The sequence below is a fragment of the Nyctereutes procyonoides genome, unplaced genomic scaffold (genome assembly GCF_905146905.1).
Source record: "Nyctereutes procyonoides isolate TBG_1078 unplaced genomic scaffold, NYPRO_anot_genome, whole genome shotgun sequence".
Classification (NCBI taxonomy): Eukaryota; Metazoa; Chordata; class Mammalia; order Carnivora; family Canidae; genus Nyctereutes; species Nyctereutes procyonoides.
The window spans coordinates 7,745,643-7,762,178 of NW_026575128.1; the positions used below are offsets into that span (position 1 = coordinate 7,745,643).

Genomic DNA, 16,536 nt, shown 5'->3' on the forward strand with positions numbered 1-16,536 from the left:
CACGGGAAGGCACTGGAAGTGCCGTGTGACCCGGTGTGAGGCTGCGGGGAGGCTCCCCAGGGGTGCCTCTCCTCTTGCCTCCCCTGCTCCCGGCCCTCTCCATCCCATGTCTAGACGGCAGCTATAAATAGGACCCACTCTCACGCGCTGTCCCTGCCGACAGTCAGAATAAAGGGAAGCCCCCCCTTGTCACTCGTCCTCCTCCTCCTCCAAGGGAGCAGGTGAGGCTCAGGCCACAGACGCCGGCGCGGGAAGCACCAGGTTTGGACTCGGCCCTCTACAAAAACACGTGCAAAGCGAACCATGTACCGATAGTTTTTTTTTGTTTGTTTTTTTTTTTTTTTAGGGAGACCCACTACAATTACATCTACCTCAGGACATCGTGGTCGCGGTATTGTGGTTTATACGCAGATAACAGCTACAGCAAGATGAGTCCTTATCTCTTGGACGTACATCCGAGTGTGCCTGAGAGTTGCTGCAGGGGGAAGACGTGGGGCGCGGATGGGGCAACAGGCCGGACGCCGACCACCACTGGGACTGCGTGTTGGCAAGTACGTGGGCTCATTGCCGACAGTTCGCTCTACTTCAGGCTATGGTTTTGCATTTTTTTTTGGTTTTGCATTTTTTTGTGTGTGTTTGTTTTGTTGTTTTTTTTAAATACAGACGTTACACGGTAGCTGCGCACGGAAACCGTGTCGCCGCGGAAACTGCAAGGACAGGTCCAGGTAGATTCTAAAAGACCCTCAGGACCCCGGGGTCCCTGTATCCAAAACCATCCACAGGCGGTTCCTTGTCAGCGTGGGAGACCGTCCAACCCCATCCCCGACCCGGGGTGCAGCAGACACTGAGCGGGAATCCCTGTTCTTACTGCTCTGGACGCATCCCTGCGTCCCAGAGACTGCCGTCCCCAGAGAGGTAGGTGAAGCAGCAAGGACAGAGGGTCCCAGGGGCCCAGGGCGCCTGGCCCTCCCTCCGGCCAGCCTCTGCAGCCCCCTCTTGCCCTTGCATCGCTCACAAATGCAAGAGGAAGAGTCTAGGCACCCCCACACACGCCGGCCCCTCATCCTCTCCACACCTCCGGGCAGTGGACGCCCTCATCCCCAGGTACAGGCGGGCAACACGAGCCTGGAGGAGGCCCGAGAGCCTGCCCCCTAGAGAGCGGGGGGGGGGGGGGAGGCGGGGGGGGGGAGGCGGGTGGGCCCAGCTGCCTTCACCACCTCCTCGGACCCCACCCGGCTTCCTTTCCAGGACTAACCGCTCCCTGGCCCCTGGCTGGGCTCCGTTCTGCAATTTGAATGCAGGCAGGGCCGTTGCTAGCCCCATCCCATCACCCCATCCTATCACCCCAGGCTCTGGAGGCCCGTCCCGGTGAATCCCGAGCCGTCATCCGCAGCATCAGCTCCACATCGGCTGCACATCCCATGAGTGCATCTTCTGGATCATCCTCCAATTTACGGACAGAAATGTTGAAAGGAACGAGCCCAGGCCCGAGCTTTGGAGATGCTGCCAGAGCCTCCCCCGCAAACACCACACACACACACACACACACACACACACACACACACACACACACGGGGTCGGCCTGGCCGTCATCCTACATCCACGGTCCGGGGAATGAATCAGTCCGGTGGCTATCAGCCCACGCCCTCTTCTCCAACGACAGCCTCCATCAAGCACCTCGCCACGGTCAAGACTCCTTGCCCGGGGGTCCCTCATCAAGGGTGTCCCTACCTGCCTGCCACCACCCCACCCGCCAGACAACCAGATTCCTTTGTCCTTGTCTGTTCTAGAGAACCACACGCCTGCAGAGTCAGGGCGTCCTCAGGACTCACATCAATCCATCCATCGCTCTGCTGAAGTCCTCGGGTGGACTCTGACTACGCGCAGGGTACAAATCCAGGCTCCGTTCTGACCGTCAGGGCAGTAGGCAAAGTGGCCCCGTCGCCCCTCCTGCTTTGACCCCGTCATTCATCCAAGCCATGTAGGCCTGAAAAATACTCCTTGGTGTAGTAGGCAGGGTCATTCCCGCCCCAGGGGCTTTGCGTCTCCTACAGAATGCGAGATGGTCCCCTGACTGCTTCTCCTTATCATTCGGGCCTCAGTTCACGGGTCTGACTCCCAAAGTAGCCTTTTCTGCCTGTTTTTGACGTGCACCTCCCCCCCCGCCCCTACTAGGCATGCCGAGCCCCACAAGTCTGCTTCCCCTCCTCGGCCGTGAGCCATCGCAGCGCCTTTCTCTCCACAACAGCAGCGCCTCCCCGTTGGCCGGGGCTCTACTGCTCAGCACAGAGCCCAGGGTCCAGGGCAGGGCCCGGCGTGTGGCTCCAGCCCAGGTGGGCCCGTCGAGTCCATGAGCGCAGAGGCTCATGAAGCCGTCTTCCCCGCGTGGTCCGTCTGTCGCGTCGTGGCATCGAGGGTTCTGTTGCCTGAGGCTGCTCAGCTCCGCTCCTTCCCTGGGCTGCAAAGTGGCCCCGCTTCCGCTTTCCGGCTCCCGCCTGAGGCCTGGCACTGCCTGGGTCAGACGATACCTGCATCGCCCGCCCGGGGAGCTCCCCAGCTCTGCACAGCGGGCTCCATGCGGAGCCCTCCCGACCTTCGCAACCCCCCCCCGGGGGGCTCCCAGCAAGATGCTTTTGTTCTTCCTACGACTTCACCGGGTTCCATGTCTGCTCCCCTGCGTTTCCTGGAATCTGCCTTTTCTTCTCTCTTCCTAAGAAGTTTTGCCGATCCTGGAGCCTCTCCCATGCTATTTGCTTTCTCCTTTGAGTTGGTTAAAAAAAAGAACAACAACAACAACAAAAAAAAAACACCGTAAAATCTGCCACAGTGAATCATTCAGGAGGTTTACCCCAGCTCCCAGATGCGGACAAAGGAAGAGGCCGGGATGGGTGCTGTGACCGCAGCAGCTGCCCCCACCTCCAGGAGTGACAGTTGCCCCACGGCCGCTCCGGACGCGAGCGCTGCGCGTGGTTTCTGCATTTGCCGCGGACGAGGTCGTGTAAAAATAAAGGCTATTGACTGGTTGGCACCCCTTCCCAGAAATAATGACTAAGCAAGCGCACTGCGAGCTCCCAGCAGTGGTTCTGTGTACACGATAACGCAGAGCAAAGATGAAAACTGCTATTCATCAGAGCCAGACAACAGAAAGATGCGGGCGGAGAATCGTCAGCGCCGCAAGAGGACACCCAAAACAAATAGTTTTCTCCCCGCCGTGGCATTCCAGACCGACGGCAAACGCGGTACCCGCACCAGGTGTCCGTGCAACGTGGCTCAATGTGAAGGTCCCCAGGCCCCGCACAGACCGGGCCTGAGTGGTGGGCGCTCTGCAGACGGACCTCCTGGCCGAGGCTGAGCTCCTGACCCGCGTGGCCAGAGCAGCAGGGGGTAGCGGCCAAGAGCTCAGTCCCTGGCACGGGGCAGAGGCAGACGGACACCCCTGCGGGTTAACGGGGACGACTCATCACGCACGTTGGCTGACTGGTCCAAGCTGCAGGTCCCGGGTCACCAAATAATAAGGCTGATTACCAGTTAGCTCTCCACGAGCTAACTCACCGGCCCGGCCCCACGCTACGTGCCGTCCACGCCAAAGTCTCCTTGTAATCCCCACAACAGCCCCAGTGAGGCCGACCGATCGTACTAACAGCCCCCGTCTAATCACGCCTTCCTGTGCCCGGGCCCTTTGGCAGCTTTCACCTGCCTTGACCCAGGAATAAGCAGAGATAACGAGGGATAAACGTAATCAAGGAGGTGGAAGACCTGTGCTCTGAAAACCATAAGATGCTGTTGAAACAGATTGCAGGTGACACGAACAAATGGAAAGATACACCGTGCTCGTGGATTAGAGGGATTAATGTCATTAAAAAGTCCGTAGGACCCAGAGCAGCTGGTAGCCAGTGTGACTCCTGCTGAAATAATATGACGCGGAGACAAAAACAGCCCTAAAAGTCCGAATGGGACGGGATGAGCGCTGGGTGTTATTCTGTATGTTGGCAAATTGAACACCAATAAAAAATAAATTTATGAAAAAAAATCCGTATGGAACCACTGAGGACCCCAAATAGCCGAGCAATCTTGAGAAAAAAAAAAAAAAGGAGGAAGCTGGGGGTATCATGCTCCCAAATTTCAGACCATACAGCCCCGAGCCATCGTGACCAAAACAGTACGGACACACGGGCCAGTGGAACAGGATGGAGAGCCCAGAGAAAAAGTCACGCTTGCGTGGTCCATCAATCTGCAGAAAGGAGGCGACAGTGGACAACGGAGAAAAGACCGTCTTTTCGATAAATGCTGGTGGGAAAACTGGACAGATACGTGCAGAAGGGTGAAACCGGACCACGTTCTTATACCGTCTGCAAGAATAGGCTCGAGATGAATTAAAGACCCTCATGGGGATGTCTGCATGGCTCAGCGGTTGAGCACCCGCCTTCGGCCCAGGGCGTGACCCTAGGGTCCCGGGATCGAGTCTCGCATCGGGCTCCCCGCAGGGAGCCTGCTTCTCCCTCTGCCTGTGTCTCTGCCTCTCTCATGAATAAATAAATAAAATCTTAAAAAAAAAAGTGCTGGGGAGGACCCGGGGAAAGGGGGGGCCTTGCACATGGCTGCTGGAACGCAAAGGGGCGAGGCCACTTTGGAGAACAGTGCGCAGGCTCCTCGAGAAGCAGACCAAATAGCTGGTGCCTGGCAATGCTAGTACCGGGCACTTACTGGAAGAAAGTGAGGATGCTGATTTGGAAAGATGTGCACGTGCCCGTGTTGACTGCAGCATTCTTTACGACCCCAAGATAGGGACACCGTACAGGTGTGCACCAGCAGATGGATAAAGATGTGGGCCACGCACAGGGCTATCGCTCGGCCGTGAAAGAGAATGGGATCTTGCCATCTGTGGCCCCACGGGTGGGACTCCAGAGACTTCCGCTAAGGCACGTCGGGGAGACAAACACCAACGCCGTCTGATTTCACGCAAAATCCAAAAAACAAAATGAAGGAACAAACCAGACAACCTGGAAACGGGCTCAGACGCCCGGAGGCTGCCAGAGGCGGGGAGGCAACGGGCAACATCGTGGAGGGGGGATTAAGAGGCATGAAGTCTCCGTCATGAAATACGCGAGTCACAGGGGTGCAAAGTGCAGCGTGGGGAACGCCGGCCGTGCTGTGCGTGGTGACCTGGCGTGGCGACAGGTGGTGATGGGATTCTGGGCTGCCGTTTTGTGGCGTCCGTGGGTGTGGAAGTCCCTAGGTCGTACCAGCCGAGGCTCGCGTGGCATGGAGTGTCGACTACATCGCAATAGGAATATAATCCGCATCCAAAAATACATTAAATACAGCAAAGAAAAAGCAACGAGCAGAGACTCATAAAGCACGTGGACGGCGGGGCTTCCCGGCTGGTGTGACCTGGTAGGCACCTCCGGTGGGAAGGAGCGAGCAGAGGCTGCCAGAGGAGAGCGCACGGGAGCCTCAAGGGAGTGGAAAAAGCCTCTGACAAGTGACAAGCATCGGGAAAGCTGTGGGGGAAGGCGCAGAAGGAGCCCCGGGGGCAGGCGGGGAGCAGCTCTCCAGACACGCAGATGTGGCCAGGGCTCTGCTGCATGGGCGGGCCTGCTGCTCAAGCACGTGGGGCGTGGGGCGACCTTGCAGGTGGGGGCAGGGGCGCTGGGGTGATGCTCCAGGACTGGACTCTAAAGGCACAGACATGTCAGCAGGGAAGCGCCAGGCCCTGGTGTCCACGGAAGAGGGAACTTCCTCCAGGGAGCAGCCCCTGGGGCCTGAGCCATGACCGGCGCGGGTCTTCGAGGTGCCGCATCCGTGCCGCACACTTGTCCTCACAACCACTGTGACGCGCGGGTGGCATCTTTGTTCCCGGCTTAGGACAAGGAAACAAAGGCTCTGGAAGTCCCGGGGTAGAGTCAAGGTCCCCCAAGCGTCCGGTGTTGTAGCAGGAAGGGACCCGAGGCCCCACGGCGGCAGGCCTCACCCATAACCACGACCCTAAAAGGGCTGGAGACGTGGGCGCGGCGGCTGGGCCTTTGCAGTCAGGCCTGTGCCCGGGGCAGGAGCCAGGCAGGACGTAGGAGCGTGGGCACGGGGTAGGACCTGGGGGGGGGTGCAGGGGGGTGGGGGGGGCCCAAGGGCCCCAGACCAGGGGAGGCCCTCGTCGCAGGGGCAGAGGCTCGGGCTTGGCCGAGGGTGCTGGACACTTGGGGTCTTCCTGGCGCCGTCACCCACTCAGGGCGCCCGGCCGGAAGGGACGGCATGTCCGTGCACGCTGCCTGTGTCCTCCTCAGCCTCGCCTGTCCTCCTCTCCTCCTGTGGGACTCACCCAGCTGCCCCGGGTGTCCCTCCCTGCACACACGGCGCAGCACCCCTTGCGCCCCATGCACACACACCGCCACAGCCTCATGCACAACCTGCAGGAAGGAAGGAATGAGGGTGGATTCACCGCGCACGCCGGGCCTGGGCTCCCAGCGTGTTCAGGTTTGGGGCCAGAGCACCTGGGGACCCGCCTGGCTCCGGCGGCAGAGGGGCCTTCAGAAGGCTTGACCTGCTGCCCGCCTCCGTCCTCGGGCTGGAGAGGATTAAGTGAGGCGCCACCGAGGCAGTGGGTAAACTGTGAGGAGCGCTATGCAAATGTTAGCAGCTCGAGGAGAGCGTGTGGGGGGAGCTGTGGGGAGCGGCTGCAGGCCTGGAGCCCTGCCGACCCTCCACCGCCCAGCCCCACCCCTCGCCCCAGGCGCCTCAGGGTGCAGGGGGGGGGGCGGGGGAGGCCTCAGGACCTCGGTCTTCTTGCGCGCTCGGCGGAGGAGGCCACCCTGCGACATCCCCCAGCTACCCCAGGCCGAGGCCCGCGTCCCGCTCCCGCCTGAGCAAAAGCCCATGCCCTGCGTAGACCCCACGCTGCACCACGTCCTTGGCATAGCCGGCAGCTTGCTCAGGGACCTTCGGGCTCCTGCCTCGGGCTCCTCGGAAAGCTGTGTCCCTTTTAAACCTGAGCTTCCATCCTCTTTGACCCCAAAGCCCCGGGGGACTTGCGTGTACGCGCACAGGAGTCTCGTGGGGCGACTGTTCCAAACGCAGACCCCAGGCCCTCCCGGGAGGCCCAGTCCCCTTTTGAGCAGGTGACCCTCCTCCACCCCCATCCCTCGCGGCCTTGAGGCAGGTGAGACACCCAGACAGGTGCAAACTGCCCCGAGGTCGGGGGGGGGGGGGGGGGGGGAGTGGTGCAGAGGGGAGCCACACCTGCCACCGCCGCCCGCCCCTCGTCCTGCCCCCCCTCGCTCCAGGGTTTCAGGGCAATGCTGTGCACTGCGACTGCAGGTGCCGGGGCGAGAACATGGCAGGAAGGGAGCTCCGGCGGCAGCGGCGCAGCGACAGAGTGATTCGTATTGTTCAAATTATCTTTAAAACTTTTCATTTGAATCTGTTTAATAAGAGAAGGCTTACCCTTAGGAAGACATATATATTTTTATTTATTTATTTTTTTTTTAATGTGACTTGGGAGCTGAATTGGAAAGAACGTTACAACAAAGATATTAAAAAGGGGATTAAACCAAACCACCAGTGGCCCATCTCCGCAGGCTCCCACAACCTGCGACGCAGCTCCCGAAACCATGAAATTAAATTAGAAAAGGGGGACACGGGACGTGGGATGTTAATCAGGAGTTGCCTCCCCTCTGCCACTCCCGGCTCCTGGCACTGAGCAGACACGGAAGGGCCACCCGGGGGGGTGGCTCCTTGCCGCCCCACAGACCTCCTATCTCTGCTCCGCCCCCCTGGGCAAGCCGCCTCAAGCCTGAGCCTCAGTTTCCTCACCTGTGAAACAGGAACGACATCGACCCTCTATGGGGAAGGGCTACTAAGACAGGGAGCTAAACCGAAAATTAAAATATAGAGCCTGCCGGGAGGAGTACTGGGTGTTTTTAACTATATGCTGGCAAACTGAATTTAAATAAAAAAAAAAGTTAAATAAATAAATAAAAAAAATGTGATTAATAAATTAATTAATTAAATAAAATAGAACTCAGAGCCTGGCATGTGTCGGATGTATGAGAAAATGCCAGTTCCCCTCTCCACAGCTTAAGCAGAAGGAGGAAAAACCCCTGCGACGTCTTGCCTTATTGCTATTCCATCCTTGGGTCACTCGACGCTTCGTCTGAGGACGGTGACCCCTCGCTTGGATCCCGGCCCCCTCCGGGCCTCACCCTCCTGGCGGTGGCGTTTTTATGGCCCATCCATCACTCCTTTCCTCATTCATTCATATATGCTGCCCAGCGGCCACCGGGTGCCAGGAACTCCGCTGGGCACCGGGGAGGAAACGATGAGTAAGACACAGTCCTTGCCCCTCGGGAGCCGTGGTCAAGTGGGGGAGGAGGGACCGAGGCCCCGAGGCAGCGTCCAGTACGCACCCGAAGGTCGGAAATCTCCCGCCAGGACGGTGACGACACATCCCGGGGACGCCGTGTCTTCCCCATTGGCCCACGGTCAACCCAGCAGTTGAGCCTCAACCGACTGTTCCGTCCCATCGTGATCAAGCCTGGAAGCTGGGGAGCGTCCGTGTCTCCTGACGATCCCTCCCGTGTTCTCCCGTCAGACGGCATAAGTCCTGGAAACCAACCGCCGTGTTCCCGCCGGGGCCCGGTGGCCGAGAGCCTCGAAGCGAAACGCCAGCCTTGGTTGAGTTGGTTTCCATTAGCTTAGGTTTTCCGGTGTAGCGTCTCCTTCCCGCCCCCTCCCGGATTGTTCTTAATCACCTAAACCTTGTTATTTTATCCTTGATCAAAACAATAATGGTGGCGATGATGATGATGACGACGACGACGATGGAGAATAACCTGGCGTCCTCATCTCATGCCAGGTGCTGTGGGAGCTGTGCACACATTCTTTTTGTTTGTTTGTTTCGTTTTTTTGTTTTTGTGTGTGTGTGTGTGTGTGTGGTTTTTTTGTGTTTTTTTGTTTTGTTTTGCTTTCTGTTTTGGGGGGGTTTTTTGGTTTTTTTGTTTTTTTCATTTTTTTGTGGGTTTTTTTGGTGGGTTTTTTTGTTTTGTTTTGTTTTCTGTTTTTTTGTTTTTTTGTTTTTTGTTTTTGTGCACGCATTCTTTCATTAACCTCCACGGCAGTCCTTTCGGGTGCTGGGTCGCTACGATTTTTTTTTTTTTTTCATTTTTCAGGTGGGGAAAATGGGGCCCAGAAAAGTCCGAGCAACGTGGTTAGAGCTGGGGAGTGCACTGGGATTCTAACCCATCTGCTTCCTCATTTTATTGTTTTTCTAGCCACCCTGAGACTCTTAGGAAGAAAGAGAAGCTGTACGTACTTGCTTATATTAAAAGGAAGAACACAGAAGAGGGAGGAAGGAAAAATAAATTGCTGAATGAGTGAGTGAGCAGCAAAATATCCAAAGGAGGAGACGCTTACTCTAGGTTTTTAAGGATCGATGGGCTTTTGAAGGACGGAGGTGTGTGTGGAGGAGAGGCAGTGGACCGACACAAGCAACAGCGGGGAGACGTGCACCTGCTGGGGGTTCATGTGGGTTTACAGAGTGTGGAGAAGGGCGGCTGGGGTGCGGGCAGGGCCAACGCGAGGCTCCTGAGCTCAGGTCCGGGGGTTCAGATGACGAAGGGGAGCTGCGGAGACATTCCTGAGCAGCACGGTGCACAGGTGGCAGGCGTGGGACGCGGGCGGAGGGCAGAGTGCGTCCGGGAAGGAAAGGAAATAAATTTTAAAAAAAAATCTTAAGTGTCCAGGAGCACAGGGTTCCAACCGGGGGCCCACGCAGGGTGTGGGGGAGCCTGACGCCCACAAAACGTGAAGGGATAGACGCATGTGCGTGAAGCCCAAGGGCGCACAGCAGCTTTCCTCAGAGTCCAAGCCTCTCCAGAGCCGGCTTCTGCTCCAAGACACCCATCTGCGTGCCCGCGTGTCCGCATGTGAGGCTCGTCCCCATCACCCCCATCGCCAGGTTCCAGGCTTTTTGCAAGAATCCTACTAGTACGCAAAAGTGAGCACATATTCCAAGCAGCTTTCCCGGGAAAGAGGGTTCACCCAGCTGTTCACCTAACAGTGACGCAAAAGATTGGTTTGTTGGGGGAGCAGCTCAAACCAGGCGGCACGTTGGGTTCCAGGCCCCGGGGGCCCCGGGGGCCTGGAGGACTGGTCAGGGGGGCGAACGGTGAGGATTTACTAAAGCCGGTGCCCAATAGGTGACTCAGGAAGTCGTTTTTTTCTTAAATCCTTAAATGCATTCGTGTAGACTCCCCTTCCCTGTCAGGTCCGGCTCGGGGTGACGCCCACCAAAGCCTTTGGACTCCGCAGACCAAGTCCTGTCTGACTTTGGGGAATGGGAGGTTCCCAGGGTGCAGCCCGAGAGTCCAGAAGCACCCGGCGAGCTTCCAGCCACCTCTCCACCCCGTCCACCCCCACTCAGGATGCGCCATCTCCAGGGAGCTGCCTGGCTTTTCCTGCACCTGCAGGATGCTCTCTCTCTTCTCAAGACCTAGCTCAGGAGATGCCACCGCACAGCCCCTCACAGTGACAATCCCACCACCCTGGGGCCCAAGGGGCCCTCCCTGTGCCCTTCATCCCATGCATATGGCAGGGGTCTCATTGCTCCACCTTCAAGCTGGTCTCCCGCAGCCTCCTCCAGGAAGCCCTCCCTGCGCCCCAAGCCCAGACCTCGAGTCTCCCTTTGCATCCCCCCTTGCACCCGTGGTAACATGTTGTGACCTGCCTTCCTCGAGATGGCGGAGGTCGGCGGAGGTCAGAGACCGTCCCCATCGTTCCCACTGTGGCATCCACGCAGCAGGCACATGATCAATATGGCGAAGGTCGTTGCCTCTGTGTCTGGGTCGGTCCCAGCCACTAAGGTGAAGCTCTTAGAGAGAAGGGCTCCTGCCCTGCTCATCTCTGTGTCATGGGACCCAGCACAGGGCCTGGCAGCCCAGAGAGCAGCCAGGAGTGTTTGTTGAATGAATCTGCAAACACAGGAATGGACAAATGCCACTTCCTGGTCAGGGCAAGGGGGTCACTGCAGACCCAAAGCCCTGTTCCGAGGCTGTGGATTGTCAGCGGTGGGGTGGGGGTGGGGGTCCGAGAGGGCCTCGGTCCTAGACTAGGAGTCAGGCGGTGGCTTCCCACGATTCTTGAAGCCCAAATTTGAGTCTAATTAAAACATAGCTCAGTAAGAGTCTGGAGTTTGATGAACACTAGATAGAGTCATCGGTTTCTCCCCAAAAGCCCATTTGTCCCGTTTCTTCCCCACCTCAGGGAACAGCCCACGGTCCAACCCACGGCGCAGGCCGACGGCCTCGGAGGAGCCCTGCTGCCTCCGCACTGGCCGCTCTCCCAGAGGTCTTCCCGCGTCCTCACGCAGGCCCCCACGCCCCGTCCACACCGCAGCTCGAGAGGCCTTTGAAGACCAGTCAATTCGCTCATGCTACAGCCCCATCCCCAAGGCCTCCGCTCAGGTCCCGCCCCACAGAGATTCCCATCCGGGCTCCGATGGTCATCCCCCGGGCCGCCTCCACCTTGCCAGCCTGCTTCCCATCGCTCTGTCCCATGTCCCCCCGACCCCCGGCACCGGCCCGGGTCCCACGCTCCCTCCCCGGGCTCACCTCGATCTTGGGCTACTCATAGTCGCCCTTCCCCAGATTTCTCCCAACCGGCCCCAATTTCAGGTCACATGACCACGTCTCCCCAGAGGGCCCTGCCCTGACCCCCTCCCCTACCCCGCTGCCTCGGGGTGCTGTGCTGGGACCCGCGTTCTTTCCATCAGAGCACTCGTTGCCACCTCACGTGATTCGGTCTCTTTTCACGTGTTTGGTTCCCTCCAACTAGCACGCCAGTGCTTCTCGCGTTCCAGAACCACCAGCGTCTTTTGTTCACTTGCTTTCTGCTTCTGTCCCCTGCTTGAGAGGAAACTCCCAGACGGAAAGCCCCACCCAGCCTGGGGCTCCATCCCATTCCTTCTCAGCGCGCTGCTGGGCACACAGTTGATGCTTATTGAGGATTTGCTGAGTTAATAGCTGAATGAATGGATGAATGGATGAGCTCAGAATGTGCGCACACCATGAAGCTGGCTCGTGGAGGAGAGCGAATGTGTCCTATTCATCGGCTTTAGCGCAAACACGGAATACGGAGACGATCCAGTTTGCACAGACTGGGGTCACCCCTGGGTTACCGTGCTCGGTCCTGGTCACTGCGCTGTCACGGGGACCACAGTGAGCGTAGAAAGCTGACCGGGTTGGCGCGGGAACCAGCAACGACCAGCTACGGAAACAAGAAATCCCAGGAAGGACACCGGCGCCATCCTTTAATAGCTCAAGAGCGGCTGGAAGAACGAGGGGGTTGACGTAGTTTGCAGCCCTAAGCCCGTGGATCTGAATCCAGATCCATGGGTGTTCGTTTGATAGAGACAGATGCCATGTAGGAAGGAAACGGTCCCTTGACAGCCTGCATTCTTGTCTCGGGAGGTGGTGAGCTTGTCATCTAAGAAAATGTACGGGCGGGTAACGTCTTGGCGAGGATGTTGAGGGATTCAAGCAGCAGAAGACGGCCTCCGATACCCCTTTCAACCCTGACACGTCTGGGGTTTTGTGATATACAGGGATTGAGTCCACAAGACATTTCTGGCCAACAGGGGATCTGGAACTTACTTATCTAGCCACCCCGATAGCAGAAAACATCACCCAAACCAGGTCTGCATGTTAAGCAGTGGGAAGACGCGCTGAGGGGTATCTCAGGGGCTTGCAGCCATCCCACAGACACACCGGGCAGCTCACTGGGTTCGAAGCCAGCCGTCTGTGTGTGACCATTCAGCCCACGAGGCTGTCAGGTGGCATGAGGACCCAAACACTGCTTCCACTTTCCGGGGAACAGCCTGCACTCCCTACGGCACGGTCGCTCAGGTGAACCTGGGTGTGCTTTCTGAAACCCCAGCACCCCCTAACCGCTGGGGCCTTGGGCAGAGACGCCAACCCCCCAGCCTATGACCTCCTCTGCAAAACGGGTTTCATTAAAACCCCGGGGAAGGGAGGAATCGGACCAAGAATGGCACAAATGTGACACTTCATGAACCTCAGAGACAGACCTTGTTCTATTGTATACATGGGAACATCTGCATAATAAAAAGGGAGTTTAAAATAGTACCAACCTCACATAATAATTGCATAATAATTCACATAATAATTTAAAGTCATCGTCGTCATCGTTATTGTCCCAAGGAGTTTATACGGATCCTAGTTATTACCATTATTGCCAGGGACGTTTAAATATCCCGCTGAATCATCCCAACAGGCCTCTGCGGTGGTGGAGATGGTCTCCACATGGCAGATGAGGAAACTGAAGCTCGCAGCGGTTAAATCCCACAGCGCGGCTGCCTGGGTTTCAACAAGAGCCCCTCGTGTTCTACTTGGGTGATGGCCACACACTTCTGACATGGGGTGTTCATCTCAGGCGGGGGTTTCTGAGCTTTCTCAGTGCCAAAACCATTGTTTTTTTGTTGTTGTTGTTGTTGTTGTTTTTCCAAATGCTGCTTTTCCTGCAAACTCCAGGGAGCAAAACCCCAAAAAGCCAAACAAGCCCTCTGGCCGAAGTGGGTATGGGGCCCCAGCAACCTAGCCCCTTGATTCTAGGGTGGCCCCTGAAGCCCCTTAGGGTCCAGGAGCAGAGTGTGACAACCCCCCCACTGAAGCCAGCAGCGACAACAACAAAAAAAACCTAAGCTCTGAGAATTCCGTGTGAGGACAGCCTCCTTTGCATAATGCAGCTTTGGAGGTGGGGGGTGGGGGGGCACCTGTCTCCGAGGCCTGTGATCCTCATTATCAGCTCTGAGGTGGACCAGGCAGGGCAGATGACCCTCAATTTGCAGATGAAAGACATCAAGGCCAGATGGAGTTGAGCCACTGGGCAAAGGTGCACCAGTTCACTTTGGGGCCAAGCGCAGACTGGAAGCAGACCTGTGTCCATTAGCTCAGTGTGACCTGGCAGAGAGGGTGCCATCTACTGGAAATTGCCACTGACCCTTGGTCCACAAAGTGAACGATCAGCATCTTGGCCACCGAGTGCTGAGCACAGCCCCGAGGCCCCCTGCCAGGGCTCCATCCCGGAGCATATGGCAACGGGCAGCAGAGGGGGGCTCAGCGCCACTGGGGGGCTGGCGGCAGGATTCGGCCGGTAGACGGGCCATTCCCATCCCAGCCGCATGGTGCTGGGCATGGGGCAGGGTGAGCAGTGACAGCCGGGTGCCTCCCACCTTTGTCGGCAGCCTGAGAGGGGACAGCAGGGAGTGCACCTGGGGCACCTGCACACGCTTCGCCTTTCTTCCCAGCTCTTTTCTAGAAATCCCCAAAACCAGACACCGTTGGTGATTGCCTAGATGCCCCCCCACCCCACCTCCGGCATCTCCGAGTTGAACTGTAGCATGTGTTGGAGCAGGTGACACTTAATTATCACTTAGTCTTCAATTAGCACTTAATTATTAACACTTAATCCATCTGTAAAATGGGGACACCAATACCTGCCTCCTAGGGACCCTGGGAGGATTAATTAACGTCTGCAGCCCACTCTGAGGATGCCAGACGTGACTGGGGGCTCACAGTGGCACTGACGGCCGTGGCACTTTGCTCGCTTTTCCTGACGCGCTCTCTCCTTCCTTTCCCTGCGAATTTCCAGCCCCAATCATATCTGCCCAACATTGAGCTCTGTGTTTCCCAGGCACAGGATTCCCCAACTAGGAATAGGGCTATTTACAGCCATCCTCCCGCACTTTAATTTTCTATTGTGCCCTCTGAATATGTCAATGCCTTCCCAGTAAATATTTTGATGTGCGCTCTTGCAGCGGCTTCTGTGGAGGCTGAATGGGACAGCTGCTCCCTGTATTAGGGAATTCCAGATGTGGTTTAAAACCACCAGACTCATCTGTGCCAGTGCCTAGCCTCTGGGAGCGGGAAAGGGAATGTATCGCAGAGCTGCCTCGAGGGAGAGCCACGGGCATCCGACCCTCAGCCTAGGCCGGTGCGGATTTTCGAGGGCCTCGGATCTACACCTGGGTGGCCCGGGCAAAGGGAAAAACATTCCCCTTGGTGGGCTGGTCAAGAGGCAGCAGAAATACAGCCCTGGTCTGGCTCTTCACCGGGGAAGCTCAGGATCCTGGTCACCCGCCCTATAAAGATTGGACAAAGGACCCCAACAGGTGGAGAGAAGGCATATACAGCCTTTAGGGTTTAACCAGACTCAACAAGGGGCCAGAACATTCCCCCAGAAGGTCAGACCTCGGCTCCTCCCCCCTCCCTTGGTGCCAGCCACGGACGGGGACACTCACCCTTCTTGGAAGTTGAGCCCGTTGTCTCTCGGAGTCCCAGCCACCTGGGCAGAGAGCTGTTCCTTTGCGGTCCTGGGCTGCAAGGCCTTGGGCAGGCCTTGAACTCTTTTCCAGATTTCGTGGCAAGTCTTGTCTAAGCTGTCTTGGGGTGTGTCCTGGTGGATCCAGATGTATCTGGGGAATGGGCCCAGGGCGGAGGGGCGCTTGGCCACCAGGGCTGAGGATGAAGGGAGCCCATTTCCACTGGCCATCCTCCTCCTGTCTTTCCAGAGGCCCCTTCGTCCGCCCAGGGCTTGAAGACAGGGGGACCATCCACCACCACCCCTCATTCACCGGAGAGGGAAATGAGGATGGGCAGACGCAGGTCAATTCTGTGTGGCTGTTGCTTCAGCAAGGTGGCTGTGCTCAGAGGCCTTCGCAGTGGGTGTGAGGGGAGGACAGAGCACCGCTCTCTTTTGGGGAGGGGGAGCTTATTTTGATTTGCTTTTATTTGCTCTCTTCTGACTTTTGCCCCCCTCCCCCTCTCCCATAGAAGAAAATATTTGAAAGTCAACAAAAACCAGTAGCTTAGTAACCGTGGAACCCCCCTGAGCTCAGGAACCAGGCACCTGGGCAGGCAGAATGACATCTGGGAACAGCTGGAGGGGGAGGGCGGGCTCTCCCCCCAGCCCCCGCTGTCCCGTCGCCACACCCCCGTGACACCTGCGGCGCTCAGCCCAGTCCAGGGCTGGTGGGCAGGTGCTAGGCCAGGGCCTGGCGCAGGTGCTAAGTCAGGGCCCGGTGGGCAGGTGCTGGGTCAGGGCCTGGTGCAGGTGCTAGGCCAGGACCCAGTGCAGGTGCTAGGCCAGGGACCAGCAGGCAGGTGCTGGGTCAAGGCCCGGTGCAGGTGCTAGGTCACGGCCTGGCAGGCAGGTGCTGAGTCAGGGCCTGGTGCAGGTGCTGGGTCAAGGCCTGGTGCAGGTGCTAGGTCAGGAACCAGCAGGCAGGTGCTAGGTCACGACCTGGCAGGCAAGTGCTAGGTCAGGGCCCAGGGCAGGTGCTAGGCCAGGGCCCAGGGCAGGTGCTAGGTCAGGGCCCGGGGCAGGTGCTGGGTCGGGGTGCAGGGCAGGTGCTGGGTCAGGGCCCTGGGCATGTGCTAGGGGCGGCGGGGGCGGGGTCAGCCCTCGGGGTCCCGCCCACCGTCCCGGGGCCTCCCAGGGACCCCGCCCCCTGCACCCTGGGGCTCGGGA

General features: G+C 58.0%; 1 protein-coding gene across 1 annotated transcript in view; it reads right to left on the reverse strand.

Moving 5' to 3' along the window:
• CUNH1orf94 (chromosome unknown C1orf94 homolog) overlaps positions 1-15,636 on the reverse strand; it is a 33,097-nt gene extending 17,461 nt beyond the window's left edge. Inside the window, exon 1 of the mRNA XM_055341936.1 lies at positions 15,308-15,636. Coding sequence (XP_055197911.1) covers positions 15,308-15,636 — 329 coding nt within the window. The remainder of the gene's footprint in view (positions 1-15,307) is intronic.
• Positions 15,637-16,536: the final 900 nt, after the last annotated feature.